The sequence below is a fragment of the Trichechus manatus genome, unplaced genomic scaffold (genome assembly GCF_000243295.1).
Source record: "Trichechus manatus latirostris isolate Lorelei unplaced genomic scaffold, TriManLat1.0 scaffold00168, whole genome shotgun sequence".
Lineage (NCBI taxonomy): Eukaryota > Metazoa > Chordata > Mammalia > Sirenia > Trichechidae > Trichechus > Trichechus manatus.
The window spans coordinates 2,585,071-2,604,185 of record NW_004444104.1 but is presented as its reverse complement, the minus strand read 5'-3'; the positions used below and the strand labels follow the sequence as shown (position 1 = coordinate 2,604,185).

General features: G+C 34.5%; 1 protein-coding gene across 2 annotated transcripts in view; it reads right to left on the bottom strand.

Moving 5' to 3' along the window:
- The window catches only part of NUP58 (nucleoporin 58), a 40,030-nt gene that overhangs the window by 10,032 nt on the left and 10,883 nt on the right, over nt 1-19,115 (bottom strand). For both annotated transcript variants that reach the window (XM_004386563.2, XM_023740919.1), the window contains exons 5-12: nt 18,694-18,831; nt 15,946-16,056; nt 11,058-11,082; nt 10,212-10,277; nt 9,708-9,882; nt 5,180-5,259; nt 2,794-2,912; nt 2,308-2,390 (exon numbers count right to left, since the gene is read on the bottom strand). In XM_004386563.2, the coding sequence (XP_004386620.1) occupies nt 2,308-2,390; nt 2,794-2,912; nt 5,180-5,259; nt 9,708-9,882; nt 10,212-10,277; nt 11,058-11,082; nt 15,946-16,056; nt 18,694-18,831 (797 nt within the window). The remainder of the gene's footprint in view (nt 1-2,307; nt 2,391-2,793; nt 2,913-5,179; nt 5,260-9,707; nt 9,883-10,211; nt 10,278-11,057; nt 11,083-15,945; nt 16,057-18,693; nt 18,832-19,115) is intronic.

Below are 19,115 nucleotides of genomic sequence, written 5' to 3'. Positions count from 1 at the left end.
ACTACCACAGCCTCCACCAGACTGAGTCCAGCACAACTAGATGGTGCCCAGCTACCACCACCGACTGCTCTGACAGGGATCACAATAGAGCGTCCCAGACAGAACTGGAGAAAATGTAGAACAAAATTCTGACTCACAAAAAGAGACCAGACTTACTGGCCTGACAGAACCTGGATAAACCCTGAGAGTACTGCCCCCGGACACCCTTCTAGCTCAGTAAACAAGTCACTCCTGAGGTTAACCCTTCAGTCAAAGATTAGACTAGCCCATAAAACAAAACGAGACTGAAGGATCACACCAGCCCAGGGGCAAAGACTAGAAGGCAGGAGGGAACAAGAAAGCTGGTAATAGGGAACCCAAGGTTGAGAAGGGGAGAGTGTTCACATGTCGTGGGGTTAGTAACCAATGTTATAAAACAGTATGTTTACTAACTGTGTACTAATGAGAAGCTAAACCTTTATATCTAAATTAAAAAAAAAAAAAAATTCATGTGAAGTTTATCCAAGATGATCTGGGGCTCTTTTGGGAAAATCTCTCTCACTATTTTATGGTCATGTTACAGAAAAGGCTAGTTTCCACCAGAGTGAACCCATAGGAGGGAAAGTGCCATTGAAAAAGCATGCGCAGCTAGAAATGACACGTCTGCAATTTGCTCTAAAATATTCCAGAGGAAAAAGCATCTCTGTGCGGAAAATTGATAAAACAAGATCAGCAGAATCTAGGTAATAGCTGAAACTGGGTGGAGAGTACCTGGGCATTCATTATAATATTGCTCTACTTTTGTACATATTTGAAAACTTCCATAATAAAAATTAAAAAACCAAAACCAGTTGCCATGGAATCCAAACATCCCAACTCATGGTGACCCAATATGTGTTAGATTAGAACTGTGCTCTACAGGGTTTTCAATGGCTGATTTTTCAGAAGTAGACTGCCAGAACTTTCTTCTGCGATGCCTCTGGATGAACTTGAACCACCAACCTTTCAGTTAGCAGTCAAGCAGGTTAACCATTTGTACCACTCAGGAACTTAAATAAAAATTAAGGGGGGGAGGGAGGAACATTTGTATGATAGACTTCAAAGTGACAGGTAGAATCATCTTTGTTAGCACTTTAAAAACCTACAGTCATATTTATTATAGACTGATTAATAAAAATTCTAAGAAAATCTGATAATTCCTACCTTAAGACAGAATTATTTTAAAGATCTGGTTTAGAGTTTGAAATGTATTAAAGCTAAAGGTTTGAAGTATGCTATTTCAAACCAAGTATAATTTAAATGTAATTTAACTTTAAAAAAATTCTGTGACCATGCATCAGATTAAAATAAAAACGAAAATACTGGTAATCAAAATTAAACTCTACTCTACACAGTTAATAATTTATTTAGACTCAGATGTGGGTGCTTTAAAATTTAGTTATTTTGACCACGCGTATCTCCAAGAAATAATTTAATTACTGTATTTTTATGTACATAATGCATGCCTTCTATGTTTGTTTGCCAACGTGCCCTCCCCTCAATGAGGTATTTTTGTAAACAGCAACAGGTAAAAAAAAAAAATGGCAAGCGGCACTTACGAAAATACCTCGTGGGGAGAGGATGGGGTTAGCAAACACATGTAGAAGGTGAGCGTTATTTGCATAAAAATATGGTGCATGTGCTTGATTAGCTGGGAAAGGTAAATTAATATATAACACTTAATTTACATAAATTAAAAAACTAGCACATTATTACATGCAGGTCAAAATATTCAGTGACAACTTATTTTATTTACATAATTTAATGAACACAAACAGTTCCATCCATGTATTTAGAAGAGAGAATGTTGGAAAGAAGTTTTTTATGGAGTGGCTGATAAACATGTATAATATACATAAAATTAAGTACGGCAAAATGATTTTGCTGCTAAGAATGTTTATTTTCTGTAGTGCTGTTTATAGTGGTAAAGGGATGGAAAAAAATGTAATAAATGTTCAACAACAGAGGATGGGTTAAACAAACCATGACATATACATACAATTAAATCCTAGCTAGCTACTAAGAATGATGTTGAAGAAACATGTGCACTAACATGGGAAATTATTCACAATCTACTATTGAAAAAGGTTAAAATAGCACATTGTATATACTACACTTGGATCTTTCTTAAAAAGCATGCGTATTACCAGTGCCTGTGACTATGTATGATTATGGACTATATATTTTTTGTTTTTCCACTTATATGTAATTTTAGCTATTTCTGTAATAAATACTTCATTTGGCGAGATAAAAGGCATCCTGCTAGATGAACAGGCAATGAAAACTCACCTTTACATTTTCATGAATAGACTGAAGTTGTGCAGCTAAAGCTACAAATGTTTGATAAATTTTCTGCATAGCCATTGACAAATCTATAAAAGAAAATTATATTATCATACAAATATACATATGACAGAATAAGTTGTATTTTTTTTTTTATTTATGAGTTCAATTTTTGGTACTGTGAATGTGTACAAGAAAAAAACTATATGAATGACAAAGAAGACAGCAGACTGATAGACTGAGAGATGGAAGGCTACATGAGTAATCCAAGGGGAAGGGGAGGTGGATAGGCTGCCCTTGTTAACATAGACAGATCATAATAGAGCATTTTATAATTACTGGGAACAAAGATCTAGTCAAGGTCTGTTAAGAAAATTTTCTTATGGCGCTTAGGACAACTAAGTTAACTAAAATACCTTCTACACAACTATAGTTTAACTTCTCTTCTACCAAAATGAGTGTATCAAAAAAATTACCACAGAAGCATGTTACCTTGAGGGGTTATATGTGAATTATTTGCTTGAGTGGCAAGATGGTTTTCTAGTTCTTCAATCTGCTGTCTGTACTGCTGAAGCTGTACCTCAAACTGCTGAACCAAGATTCTGAAATAGCTATATAAAAAACATTTTAAAAATCAGATCAGATTTCTCACAACTTTTTCTTTATATTCTAAATGCCAAATAAATCAATAATTGCCCCATTTGAGTCAGCCCTTTGATTAGTTTGGTGACATAACGTATCTTTAAATGGCATAGAGGTCATTACTGAAATAAAAAGCTGTAAGTCATAAGCTATCAAGGTATCAAAAACAAATGCATATCCTTACTTGGATCATGAGTGAAAAACCCAAATTAAAGGGTATTCTAAAAAATAACTTAACACTCTTCGAAAGTATCAAGGTGATAAAAGACAAGGAAAGACTGAATAGCTATTACAGGGAGAAAACTAAGAAGAAGTAATAACTAAATGGAATCCTGAATTGGATTCTGGAACAGAAAAAGGACAGTAGCAGAAAAATTGGTAAAATTCAAATAGGGTCTGTAGTTTAGTTAATAGTATTATATCAATGCTAATTTTTGTTCTTGATACTTATACTATGGTAACATAACATGTTAACATTGGGGAAGCAGAATGAAGGATATAAGGATATTCTTGGTACTAATATTTTTGCAAATTTTTGTAAGTCGAGAATAAGTTCAAAATAAAAACATTAAAAAAAGAGGCACAATTATCAAATAGATTTTTACAACCAAGTATTTACAGGTCTTATGTTAACAAAACATAATATGAAACACTATAGTGTACAATAAAAAGAGCATGTAATTACTGGACTATTCTGATAAATTTAACTACAGAGAATGCCAAGGAAGATTTAAAAAAAAAGGACCTTGTATAGCATGCAAAGGAGTCTGGACACGATTCTGTAAGAAACAGGAACCTGTGGAAGCTTTTTCAGTGGAAAATGATACCATTCAACCCATTTCAAAATTAGCTTTAACTGCAGTGTGAAGAACAAGACAGAGGGCTACACCATGTTTGAGAAAGTCCAGCTAAGAAGCCAGTATAACGTTATGTCACAGTGTTGATAGCTAACAACAGGCTATTACAACATGTGAGAAAGGACAGGGCACAAATCTTGGAAGACTGAATAAAAAGGGTACAGGTCAAAAAAAAAAAAAAAGGAAAGAAACATAAAGCTAAATGTGAACCTTAAAACAATATACATGGAATTACATTATTGCATTAATTTGATGTTTTATTAAAGAAAAGAAAAAAAAAGAAGCTCCTGTCGTATACCATACTCCATGCTAATCCAAAATAAAGCCTGTACATTAGATATAGGAGTATCATTGTCATTGTTAATTTCCTGACTTTGGACTTTGATAATTGTACTGCAGTTATATAATACCCTTCTTTTTAAGAAAAACACACTAAGGTACTTAAGTGTAAAGGAGCATCATGTGCGTAAATACTTCAAACTGTTCAGGAAAAAAATGTATATACACACATAAATAAAGAGAGAGGAGCAAAACTAACATGGTAAAAAATGTTAGCATGCAGGGAATCTGGATTAAAAAGCATATGAGAATCCTTTGTTCTATTCTTAAAATGTCTCTAAGTTGGAAATCGTGCCATAATAAGAAGTCAAAGAAGAAAGAAAAAGACCTCTACCACTCACAAGCTCACAACTTCACCTCGTTAAGCCTCAGGCTCCTCATCTCTAAGACTGGAATAATTGCTATAATGGTTTTGTGAAAAAGACGAGATAAAACATGTAAAGTGCTAAGTATACTGCTTGCCATACAGGAAGCATATGATAGATATTAGCTATTATCATCTCTATCAACATGGAAGGATATTAAAAAAAGAGAGAAGATATATCACATGTATGAAAACTAGACATACAAACTAGCTGATGAGAATAAATGTGGACTTTCTCTTTTACTTATTTTCTAGTTTTTCTTCCTGAACATGTATTACCTGTGTAAATAAATAAAAACTATGCTTAGTATGTCCTGCTTAAGGATGGGACTATAACAAAATTATTTCTGATTTAAAAATGCTAATGAGTAAAAATATTTCCTCTACTTGCAAAATTTAATAAAGTGGAATAGACTACTTCCTGTGAGTAGCATTTAAATGAAGTGTAACTGCATGATAGCGGTTAAAAAATTAGATCTCTTAGCCTTCAGTAAAATGGGGATAACAAACTACCCTCTTAGGGTTGTCAGGAGAATTAAATTTAAAGATCTATGTAAAGTGCTTATTAACCCAGGCCTGCCACATAGTAAACAACTAAAAATTCTTGGCTTGTTTATTATTACTGTTCTGCTTTCTTAAAGTAAGAAACATTCGTTTAAAAAATTCAATAACTTACTCAGCAGGAGCTGTATTTTCATGTTGAAGTCCAGGTGGTGTTTTCTGGGTCCTTAAAGCTATTTCAGCATTTTTTAACTCCTAATATACCAGAGGTTTAAAAAAAAAAAAAAAATCCAGTTAGACTAAAATACCAACTCTACCTGGACAGAGATTTCATGCCATTTAAGTTCATGCTATGAGAATATATCGTGGATGAAGCTGCTTCATAAAAAGTCGCTTTCCAGAGAAGGCAAATTACACTTTTGCACTGTTATGGGTTGAACTGTGTCCTCCTCAAAATGTGCTGTAAATCCTAACCTTGTGGTTATAATCCCATTTGGGAACAGGTTTTCTCTGACATGTCAACGAGACCAGATCAGTGTAGCTTGTGTCTCAAATCAATCTCTTTTGAGATATAAAAGAGCAGATTAAGCAAGCAAGCACAAACAGAGGGCAAGATACATGTTCACCAAGGAACCTAGGAATAGAAGCTGAAAAGAGACAAGGACTTTCCCCCAGAGCCAACAGAGAGCCAGTGCCCTGAATTCGGACTTCTAGCCTCCTAAACTGTGAGTAAATAGATTTCTGTTCAATAAAGCAACCCACTTGTGGTATTTCTGTTATAGTAGCACTAGATAACTAAGACAAACATCCTTTATGGTACAATTATGATGAGCTGTTATCTACTTAAGAAACTATAGATTTCCATAGAGTCCATGAAGTTAACTCATTCAGAATGAACAAGTACACTACTGTTTTTAAAATCTTCTTTACTATAATATGTAGAAAATGCTATCTAAAAAAAGGAAGGTAGTAGTGACAATAATATTGAGGCTGATGATGGCAGCAGTTAACATCTGGAATGCTTACTATGTACCAGGCACTATGATAAATGCCTCACTTATATCTTCTTGGTTAATCCTTGATAATAACCCTAACGTAGGTGCTAGGACTCCCTGGGTGGTGCGAACGGTTAAGTGCTCAACTACCAGCTGAAAGGGTGGTGGTTCAAACTCACTCAGAAGTACTTAGGGAGACGGCCTGGCAATCTGCTTCTGAAAGGTCACAGCCTTGAAAACCACATGGAGCACAGCTCTACTCTGACACACATGGGGTCGCCATGAGTCGGAATCTACTTGACAACAAGGAACAATGCAGGTACTACTGTAGGTACTACTATAGGAACTATCCCTTTTATTGATGAAGAAATTGAGTTAGAAACATTAAGGAACTCACCTATGCCATGTAGCTGGAAGAACTGCAAAGTGAATCTAGGCAGCTTAATTCCTTTAAAGCTTACACACTTAGCCATTCTTACATTGCCTTCTACTGTTCCTCAACACCATTTCTATCATCTAGCCAGTGGTTTTTGAAGATTAACATTCTGCTTTACTCTCTTACATTTCATTCTTATCATTTCACTGTTTTTCCAACCATTATTTAAGTTTCTCCTATTTAAAAAAAAAAAAGTACCTTAAGTTTATATTCCCCTCTAACAACCTTTTACTGCCAAGCCTCTCAAAAAACCGAAACAAACAAACAAAAAACTAGGTATAATTGTTCTTTCCACTTCCTTTTCAGTCTTCAGCTCCGGCTTCCATCCCACCCTACTCTTGTACAAAAGCTCTAGACTATGCAGACTCTGTCCCCTGCCTGCCTCTCTAAGCACTGACACTTGCCAGGCCTAGATACACACCCAGTGCTCCTATAGAATCAAACCGCTCGCAGGTCCTCAAAGACGCCTACTTCACGCCTCCATGCCTTTCTCACCTAGCTCCTTTTGCTTGGAATCCCCTCCCTCACATTAGTCTTCCTTCCTACCAGCCTGGGAACACCTGCATATGTTTCAAGACAAGATGCAAAAGTATCCTAGTCGGGACAGATGATAAAAGTGCCCATCTGAGCCCTTTGTGCTCCCTACCATACCGTATACCTGGAACACAATACCTGACTGATACATAATACTTCCCTATATACTGCAAGTCTTTTGATCCCGAATGTTTGTTAAAGTGCGTGGTACATAAGAGACTCTTAAAAAATGTTCACTGAATGAATGGACGCTGCAAAACTCAGCAATATAACTTCAACACCCCTTCTGGCATCCTCCCTCCACTAGCCTCCCAACAAAAGAAAACTTTAACCACCCAACTTATTTACACTCCGAAGTTATCTACCAAAGAAACGAGGTCTATAAAAGACATTGTTTTATTTGCCATAAGACTCTGGGCTCCAAAACTGCAATATCATTCCTCACTCCAGAATTACTGAGTTCTTGTATTTCTCAGAAAGGCTTTCTTTGAAGAAAAAGTTTTTGGGTTACATAAGACTGATATAAAGGTTGAATCATTAAGGTATTCAGAATACTTTTTTTCAATTGGTAATTTACCAGATTCTGGGTATAGCAATAGTTCCTATATATTCACTATAAAAGTATGTAATATTTTATCAAATTAGGTGGTATCTCCAATAAAATTTTCTAAACAGCACAGATGATTTCTCCTACAGGAAATTTTCTTTGACCCCTACCCTCTTCTTCCTTTGCCATCTTTGTACTCTACCAAATTTTTTATTATTTCACTAGAGTTTTAGTACCATATGAGTTGTCTTCTCATCCCTGAAAGACTATTAGCAAGTCTGGCACATAACAGGTATTTTACGAATATTTGTAAATGGAATCATCCAGTTTTAGAGTTACAATGGATCCTATCAAAGACAGTATTTATTTCTTTTCCATTCAAGTTTGCCTCCTCAACCTTTGCTAATGATCTTTTTCATGTTATTTATATAATCTCATATAATTCATATCAAAACCAAACCAAACTCGTTGCTGCGAGTTGATTCTGACTCAAAGCAACCCAAAAGGACAGAATAGAACTGCCCCATAGTGTTTCCAAGGAGCAGCTGGTGGATTCAAACTGCCGACCTTCTGGTTAGCAGCTGTAGCTCTTAACTACGGCGCCACCAAGGCCGCATAATTCATATACGATTTATAACTTCATATAACTTACGTATAATGTTTATGCAGATTCTTAACATTCTCTACAGTGTAAAAGCATAACTAACATTTTCTTCCTCATAGAAAGTCCGTATCTGATGATATGTAAGGACGAATAAGTGGGGAAGAAACATGGGGGACTATTTTATTCATATTTAACCAAAGAATTTATAACAGACTGGAAAATCTGAGTGCAGACAGCAAAGTCTTTGAATTCCCTTTAAAACATTTCATAGTTTAGTCTGCTTTACTCCTTCACAAATAGCTATTTAAGTAACACAATATTTTTATAAACAGATCATAAAATAGTCTCTAATAGCTGACTTAAAGACATATAAACCTGTTGCCATAGAGTCGATTCTGACTCATACAGACCCTATAGCAACCCTATAAGACAGAGGAGAACCGCCCTATAGGGTTCCCAAGGCTGTAGTCTTTATGCAAGCAGACTGCCACATCTTTCCCCTGCGGAGCGGCTGATGAATTTGAACTGCTGACCTTTCAGTTAGCATCTGAGTGTTCAACCACTGTGCCACCAGGGCTCCTTTAAAGACATACAAGTACCTCACCAAAAAAAAAAAAAAGTCCTCCAAGGTCAAGAAGGGAGAGTGTTGACATGTTGTGGGCTGGTTATCCAACGTCATAAAACGGTATGTGTGCTGTTTAATGAGAAACTATTTCTATAAACCTTCATCTAAACTACAATAAAAATTTAAAAAAAAAAAAAAAAAGATACACAAGTGCCTTGAAAATTTTTACTTAAATATTAGGAAGAGCATAATATGAGAAGCATAGCATTTTGATGAGCCAACATTAAAAAGGCATATCACATGAAGTTCTTTAACACCAGGGTCAACTTTAGGAAAGGTTTCTAGACTGCCATGATCAGATCAAGTATATTTTATAATTGTGATATATAAAACACAATTACCTATCATCATTCTTCCCCAGTAAAGTAGAAGAGAATTTCCCTTACATTATATTACAAGTAGACATAAGTAAGAGAAAGTATCAGCCTCATTACAATTTTTATTAACTATGATATAATAAAGTTATTACCAACTTACAATTTTTATATAACTGACAGGTTAAAAAAAAAACATTATTTCCTTCTAACTACCTATTTGTCATCTTGTTTAATATAGTAATTTAGCCAGCAGGCACTCTTAAGAAACAAAGCGATTAAGAGCATTAACTCTAGGGCTGGATTGCCAGGATCTGAATCCAGACTCTTCCATTTAGTAACAAAGCACTCTGCCTGTTTTCTTACTTATAAAATGAAGGTAATAATAGTATCTACCTCATACAGGACTGCTGTGAAAATTAAACTGGGTTATATACATAAACTGCTTAGGACACTGTCATGTACATAGTAAACACTCAATAGAAACTATCCATTATCATAACAATTCAAAAGTATATAAGCTACTTGATTTCTTACAGTATGTCTGTACTTAACTTCATAATTACCAAAAAAAAAAAAAAAAAAACTCTATTCCCATTAAACGAATAATAATGACGACAACCTTAGGATAAATGTAAGTTAGTATACCTGAGCAGTTTCTATTTTCAATTTGTCAATATTGAGAGTGTTCCTCTGCAGTCCACTGGCAGCCAAGGACAGAAGCTGCTTTAGAGCTTTAATATCTTCTTGCACCTTAAGCATCGCTTTTGAAGACATTCTACTAATTTCTTCTTGGACCTGTTTTTGTTCTTTCACAAATTTCCTAAAAAAAAAAAAAAAAGAAGTGAGTTTAAACAACAAAAAAAATACACCTTTGGCTGCCTACACACAAGAAAAGTACATTTAAAATAAGTTGGTCAAAGTCTAAGAGTTTAAAAAACAAAAACTAAAAATCATCAATAGTTCACACGCTTTTTAAAAGAATGGCAGTTACTGTATTTTTATTCCTGTTGTTCTGCTTTCTCTTCCAATTTCCAAAGCATTAAAATTTTAATCCAAGCTAAACTGTTCAGGAGGAAAAGGAGATGTTCCTCATAAAATGTACTCTAGAATTCTTCAAGTATTCCTTATCTAATTGTATTTGACACTTACTGGAGATTTTCAACATCCTGGCAGATGACAGGAGGTAGATTTTCATCCTTCAGTGCTTTACTATCCCTAAAAAAAAAGCCACAAATGTATTCAAATCATTGAGATTAAAAGAATTGACAGCTGAATTTTACTAGAGTATGAGTTAAGATAGGACAAAATATAGCAAATGTTCCCATTTACAGCATCCCTGGATGATTTCAAAGTTCTTTATAAAGAACAATAAATTTCTGATGTATAAAATAAAGATATTTTAATAATTCATTTGACATACAGACTTCTTATCTAGGAAGGCTGGCGCATACTATAAACACTTAAAATGAAAACATTTCATCAAATGGTTAAGAAAAAAATCAGACTGGGTGAGATGATGAACTAACTCGTGCCCAAGTTTCCTCTGGCCTAAAGATTCTGATTGATTTTTTACTCAATTCAAAATACTAAAGCATTCATTAAAGGAAGTCTACAAAACTTTTCATAATAAGATGTTCAAGTTATTATTTGTTCTTCAACACGCACTGGAATAAGAAAATATGACCTAGGGATAGCTTAAGGGAATCACAAATATTCAGGGAGGACCAGCCAAGTCAAATTTGGCATGCTGCAATGCAATCATGAGGTAGATTTCAACGCAGATCTGCTACTGCTAACCTCCTCAGTATAACCCTCAGTCTCCCTCAGCTTCTTCACTTATGTCACAGAGCTAACGTATACACAAGGTGTTTGTGAGTAGTGTACTTGATAATTTATTTACAAATGCTTTAATGTAATGTAAATTCGGTGAGAAAATATAATGTCAACAATAAGTAAAACTCTTTAAAATATTTTAAAGTTAAATTGTAAACTTACTCTGGTCTTGTTCCTGTTTTATCACCTAGAAAATACAAGAGGCTTCATTTAAAAATAGGTTAATATAGTAATGTATTGCAAGTACAAGTTTTAAATTAAAAATTTTAATTAATTTAAGTTAATACAAGTTTTAAATTAAGATATAAGCAAAAGAAGCCTTGTGGTGCAGGGGTTAAGCACTCAGCTACTAACCTAAAGGAGAAATGTGTGGCAGTTCGCTCCCGTAAAGATTACAGCCTTGGAAACCCTACCGGACAGTTCTACTCTATCCTCTAGGGTCGCTATGAGTCAAAACCGACTCAACGGCAACGGTTTCTTTTTTCTGAAAACTTTAAGTACGTATGGTTAAGCACGCATGAGATGGCCTCTCAGGTCATGTCATGATTTGTCATGAACTCGGAAGAACTGGCATGTCAACCAGACAAGTGACACAGCTGGTTTTCATCTACTTCTTTCAAGGAAAAGAATCTTCTTTTCTCAACCATCTTCCACAGAAGACGTCCTGTATGGATAGTTTATATTCTTGCCTAGTAGTTTAACTCCTATGTAGCTTTACTTGACATTTTTCAGGCCCTATCAGTAGAGAATAGAATACTGTAACACTATAATTACTTGAACTTCTCCAAATATTTTATAAAACAGCAAACTAAAAAGAAAAAATTTAATGGCTGCAGACATTTCAACAACTCCCTCAATAAAAACAACTAATTGATAATTATTATTGGTAGTATTTACCTAAAAGTAGAAAAGTAGAGTGCTCTGTTAGCAAAATAATGACACACTGATTCGCATTCTGCTTTTCTCAATTTATCTCTGACTACTAAATAAGGACAGCTTTTTGAAGAAAATATATGGAAAATACAGAAATGAAAATTTAATCCCAGCAAACAGAGGGAACCACAACGGCTCCTTTCAGTCTTTTCCTGCAATTATACGTACATTTTTAAAATGCAGTCATGATTAGTATATGTTAATATTTTAACTATGTTCCCTGCATGCTGTGAATATTTTCCTATGTCACTTAAAATGACCAGGGTATTGTAGCTACGTCATAACCTCTTATTATCATTTTTTACTACACCTTCCTCTCACTTCTAGACCTGGTTAGGTTCCAGAGACCAGATTGTTATGCGAAATTGGCATTATGCAAAAATGGAAAATGACCACATCAGATCACAAAAATGGAAGATGGCTACATCATTACACAACAGCCAAATTACATCATTACACAACCGCCAAACCACTGAGAATCATGGGCTAGCCAAGTTGACACATATCCTTAACTATCAAAGCCAGCATTACTCTTGCCTCACACCTCAGTTTTCGTTACTGTCAGACATATGTCATTCATGTGCAAAATAGCTGGATAGTTGATTTTTCACTGTTGCTTAATTGTGAAATGTCAGATAGTGAGACAGTCAATAAGTGAGAAGAAGGTTATGTAAATAGTACTTCTGCAATGAATGCCTTTCTCCACAAATACTTGTGCACTATTATATTTGTATTCCTAGGAGAGGACTTTATATGTCAGAGTCTGCCAAGGAAGGCCTATGACATAATCCCTTAGAACAAATGTCCCAACTTACCTTCCCATCTAGCATGGATAAGAGTAGGTTTTCATTAACACCCTTAACAATAAACATCATATTTAAAAAAAAAAGCTTTGCCAGTCATGTAGATGAAAAATGCCACTTCATTATAATTTTAATTCATATTTCTGACAGTACTAGAGATGTGAAACATTTTTTTCAAATGTTCACTAGACAAATCAATGTCTTCTTCTGTGAACTGCTTGTTCATATTTATTTGCTCATTTTTCTATTGAGGTGTTTTTCTTACTGATTTTTAAGAGCTCTTTCAATAATAAGCATATTAATTCTTTGTCTCATGTATATAATATTTCATGTGTCTATTTCTAAAATTATGAAGCCCTGGTGGCACGGTGGTTAAGCACTCAGCTGCTAACCAGAAGGTTGGTGGTTCAAACCCACCAGCTACTCCACAGGACAAAGATGTGGCAGTCTGCTTCCATAAAGATTTATGGCCTTAGAAACCCTACAGGGCAGTTCTACTCTGTCCTATGAGGTCGCTATGAATCATAACTGACTTGACGGCAATGGGTTTGGTTTTTTGGTATTTCTAAAATTAGATCCTTATCTCATAATTGTAAGACATGTCTTAATTTCAGAGATGTCAAAATATGGAAAAAAATAATCACCTAACAATCAAGTAATTTACTTTTGTCATTTACCTTTTAACTTTGTACATGAGGTTTCATTTTTTTAACTTGAACTCCTTAATCCAACTGTAATTTCTTTTTCCACATTTTGCATTTAATTGATTCTAAGACCTTTTCTTATACATTTTAACATACCTGAAATTGGGACCCATCTTCTATAGATGGTTGTCTTAGATTTGATGTGACACAGTAATATAAGGCAGTGATTTTATTTTTTCCCAAATAGTTAAATTTTTTCACTAATACATTATTTTACTTCTGATTACATTCCATTTTTATTATATTTTATAAATGTTTATATATGTATATATATATACATATATAAACATTTATATATGTGTACACAAAACTTAGACCTGTTTCTAGATTACTACAGACCCCTGATTAGTCTAACTACCTTTGCCTTAGCAATATGTGCGGACTGCTACAAAAGCTTCCTAACAGTTCTCCATATCCATTCTAGCCTTCCTGCATACTACTTCCAAATACCTGTCAGAGTGTTGTTCTTAAAATACAAATCTCATCATGTCACACTACCTCAATCAAAACCCTTTAGTGGATCCCAACCGTCCTCAGTATAGTAACAAAATTCCTTAGTGTGGCATACAAGGTCCTTCATGATCTGGTGGCCGTCTATCTCCAGAATCTTTTCATTCTAGAGCTACACTGGCCTTCTGTTAGTTCTTCAAAACAGCCCAGGTCCTTCTTCTCACTAGGTCTCAATACATGCTGCCCCCTGTTCTCTGAATGCTGTTTCCCACCACTCTTCACGCGATTTGCTCCCACTGATACTTCAGGTCCCAGGCTAACTTAGAGTTAGTAGGAAAAAAAGATGAATCCTTCAGATTAAGAAAAGAATACCCTGACATGTACCACATATTGAAGGGAACTGGGGATGTGATGTGGTACAGGTATTTATGTGCATTTATTCCAATTTTTTCCTTTGCTCAACTCTACCCCAGGCATAATATAAGGGTAGCACAATGGCAGGCACGGGAAAAGAGAAGAGGTTAACTCCTTACGTTTTTCTTTCTCCTTTGTCTCAATGTGCTCTTTCACATGGAGTCTAAAAGCAATTATGAGAAGCAGTCTCCTATTTAAAACGCAAGTACCTGGGAAGTACCAGGCTGCTCCATTTAAGAGGGAAAAAATAAGCTGCTAAAACATCTAAGAATTTTTTTTAATTATGGAGTTGCTACAAGGAAAACTAAATAAAAATAAGATAACACTATGTTTAGAAACTATTCAATTTTCACTCAAAGAGAAATAAACCAACATTTTATAAAAGTTTAACAGGATTTTACCAACTTTTAGAATAGAAATTCACCCTAGAAAAGTATCTCCTTACAATAAAGCCCATGTCCAATTTAAAACTCTTATGCAGGTATGTGAACACTGAGTATTTCACACCTTCATTCATTTATCTCAACTTAAGTTGTTCAGAGGGGTTCAATGCAGTATGTATGCATATACTCTACTGGAGAATATTTTCATCAGAAGAAGAAATGTTGCAAAACAAAACGAAAAAACACAAAATAACAATAAAAAACTTTTCAAAATGAATTGGGATTGCCAAATTTAGAAACAATATTCAGTGTGGCAATGGGACAGCAAGAAAGGCATTTTCATACTGGAAGGTGTGTAAATAAATTGGTAAAACCTTTCTGGGAAGCAATTTTATAATATGTGCCAATAGTCTCCAGTAAGTTTCTCTCTTTAAGTCAATGATTCAATTTCTAAGTATTTGCCTTTAAGAAATAACCAAAAATATGAACAAAAATTTAGAATAAAAGCACACACAAACAGCATTTACTATCTGCGTGGCTCTCCTAAGGTTTTACAATAGTAATCCTCAAAGCAGCCCCATGAAGTAAGTATTGTCATTTTCCCCCACTTTACAGATGAAGGAACTGAGGCACAGGGAGGATAAATAACTCAAATAAGGTCAGAGTTTGTAAGTAGTTGGGCCAAGATTTGAACCTAGGCAATTAAACTGTAGAACTGACACTCTGAACTACTGATACTCTTAGCTGTTATATCATACTGTCTCTCTATATAAAGATGTCCAATACAGACAGAGTGAAAAAACTGGAAACAAATACCTAACAATAAGACAAGGGTTGACTAAACTTATATCTATTCATAAAACTGTATTAATCAGCATTAAAAATGTTTTTCAAAATTACCGATACTGACAAATACGATGTGTTACACGAGAAAGGCCACATTATAAAAACAATGTATATATTATGATTCCAATTTAAAAGGACACAGTAACATAATATTAAGACAGCCTATATAAGACATGTGGAACCCTGGTGGTTAAGAGCTCGGCTGCTAACCAAAAGGTCAACAGTAGGAATCACAGGGTTGCTATGAGTCAGAATTGACTCTACGGCAACTCATTTGGTTTTTTTTTTTGGTTTTATGTAAGACATATACATATACAAACCTTAGTTCAAAAACAAAACTTTAAATGCACAATACATGCATAATTTGTGAAATGTTAATGATACTGCAAACAAACTGAAAGGAAAAGCATTAACACTGAATGTATAACTAATGATCTTCCAGACACAGGAATTTTGAGTAAAACCTAAAAGTTCCCTCAACAGGACTGTCAAAACATAAAATTACAACATTACTTACTTTTTTTATCTGATGAGCCACTAAAATCTATACCACCAAGGCCTTCATTGCCTGCAGCTGAAGTAGCTGTAGTAGTTCCCAAAGTCAAGCCTAAAGCATTCTGTCCAAGTCCTACAGATAAACCAAACATCATTTACAAAGTTCATTGAAAGACTATAAAAATTTCCCATCACTGACCAAGGCACTCAAATGCTTTTAAGGTGGATCCCAGATTTTTTTCATACTCAATTTAGGAAAATGACAAGAAACAAGTTTAGAGCGGGTTTTGTACAAGGACTGATATTATTGCTTGACAGTATACATAGTTTGGATTATGTCTTTTTTTTTATTAAAAAGGGCAGGATGTATTGGTTAATTCCATTTTTATTAGGTACAGTGTGTTTTCAAACGGGCTCTATGGAAGCAGTTTTAATTTGCAGTTTCAGGTGAAAATATCTTGTCCTTCAATTACACATTAAATTTTGCATGATTTTAAAATAATCTAGTGTTTGAATTCTTAAGATTTTCGTATAATGTAAAGGAAATAACTGATAATTTAAAGTTCTTATGTACAGTTCAACAAACATCAGATTTCATACTCCTAGTTATTTTCAGGGCACACTCTGCTGCTAACTGAAAGGTTGACAGTTTTAACCCACCAGCCGCTCCAGGGGAGAAAGATGTGGCAGTCAGCTTCCATAAAGATTACAGCCTAGGAAACCCTATGAGGCAGTTCTACTCTCTCCTGTAGGGTCACCTCTAAGTCAAAATTGATTCGATGGCAACAGTTATTTTCATAAAAGTCTTTTTTTTTTAAATAAAGGAGTAAATTTCACTAACTTATTTCAATCCCATCTCATTGCCAAAAGGAATCAAAGGATCCAGACTACAGCTAACCGTAAGTCATTAATGTATGTTTATGAACTAACTAGCAAAATGTCAAATATCTTGTGTGGACCAATCTATATTTATGTAAGTTTATAAATTCCCAAGTTGATAGAACTGTTGTTCCTCTTGGACAAAATGCTATCTGTTTTAAGACTAGAGCAAACAGAAGAATGTACTAGTTAAGAGCATGGGATAACTGAAAACCGGGTTCAAATCCTAGCAATGCGACAAACACATAATAAATGACAACTAATACAATAAATAGTAACAGTCCTGGTGGCACACTCGTTAAGCACTTGGCTGCTAACTGAAAGGCTGGCCCGTTCTGTGGCAGATAAAGACGTGGTAGTCTGCTTCCGTAAAGATTACAGCCTTGGAAACCCTTTGGGGCAGTTCTACTCTGCCCTATAGGGTTGCTATTAGTCAGAATTGATACAACGACAATGGGCTTGTTTGTTAGTTTTTAATAATAATAAAAATAAAAAGTCAACAGCATCTTTAAGTTAATATAACCATAAAGTAAGCACTGAATATTGTCTCAGGAGTCTAAGAAAATTCAGGGCACGCCAATAAAACTCAGTAAAAAGAACTTATATAAAACTACTATCTACCTCTACTTTCTTTTTTTTTTTGTTTTGCTTTCACAGGAATCTTTGTGAGATATGTTTAAATATTTATCTCGCAAAGAAATATATGTTATAGTCATATAGTAATTTGGTTACTAGAAGGCATTCTGAATACCTACAAAGTTAGATAATGACAAAGGTAAGTATCTGAAAGAGTAATGCAAATTTTACAAATTTCCATAGGTAAAATCTACCCCCAGCCCCCCCACCAAAAAAAAAACCCATACAAATTTCTACAGGTCTGATTATCCTGACTCATTTTCTCACCTTCCACTGACTGGAATCTTCTCCATTAAATTTAGTACCTAAATAGAGGATATAAAGGCACCCTAGCTTCTTTAACAGAAAACATCAAGTCATATTCTTTCATCTCTCCCACACAACCCAGGTAGTGGACACATACTAGGTACTCCATAAAACTTACAAAATTAAATAGCCATTAAAAATTAGCCTGTGATTTCAATATGTATCAACTTCTCCAAATGTATAAATTGTTAAACAGAAATTCTTGATATTATATTGTTACATGCGATGGTTATACAATTTCTTCAATTAGCAAGAGAGTTTTTCTCACTCTCAAAAAGTCTGATTGACTTTTCAAAATATGAATGTCCTAAATGGTACAATCCAGACACCAATTCCATTAAATTACATCTATAATCAAGAATGCCTTTAAAACAGCCACTTGTTCTTTACATGGGCATTAGCTACAGCCACTATTCAAAACACCTGTGAAAACTTAGCATGAGGCATATTGAAAAAAAAAGAAGAAATAAGAAATCAAACTAAGATAAAATATTAATTAAGTCAATATTCTCTGCCAGGCATGTCAATACTTCAGTATTTTGTCTAATGACTATAACGAAATTAGTTAATATCTGTGTTTTAAAATCTTACCTTCAAAATATGCTAATACTCTTTCCTATAATGGAAAGCCATTCCTAGCATTATGGCTTAAAAGGACAAATGACTTTAAAACGAATTTAGGCTATTCAACCACCATTTATTAAAAAGACAAGTTTCTCTAGTACATATACTGACTTCTTAAATGGGCCTTTCTTTATATTTCTGCATCTTGCCAGTCAATACTGAGAAAAGATGTCCAACTATGTATGAAAAACATAATACAGCTTTCATACTAAAAGGAAAACATACAGGTTAAAGAGACAATGTGATCTGCTCAAAAGGACAAAGTAAAGAAAAAGTAAATTTAAGTATAAATATTTAACATTCCTAGAGAATAAATGTCAATTACCTGATGTTGCTGTATTGTTGCTCTGGAAAAGCGAACCTCCTAAGCCAGCTAAGGCTCCCCCTAAAGAAAGGCCTGTTGACGCAGGTGTAGTTGTGGCTGTTGTTCCACCCAAGTTATTCAGAGTAAATCCCGCGGAAGCTATAAAAGATGAGATAGCAAGCCTTCAAAAGCAACACTATTTTTAAGAACACCACAGAAAATTACAAGTAACTTTTAAAAAAAAATGATTTGTGTGATAAAATTGGCTCTTTGGAAAAACTACTCCTTAAAGACAAAATTATATATACCTGAGATAAACAGAAATAGCTTCAAAGCTAAAATCACGGACAGAAATAAGGGACCTGGGCAATACCAGAATGGTACTAGATAACTAGTTTCAGACAGTTATAAAGAGTTTTCAACCCAAGCTACGAACTTCACCT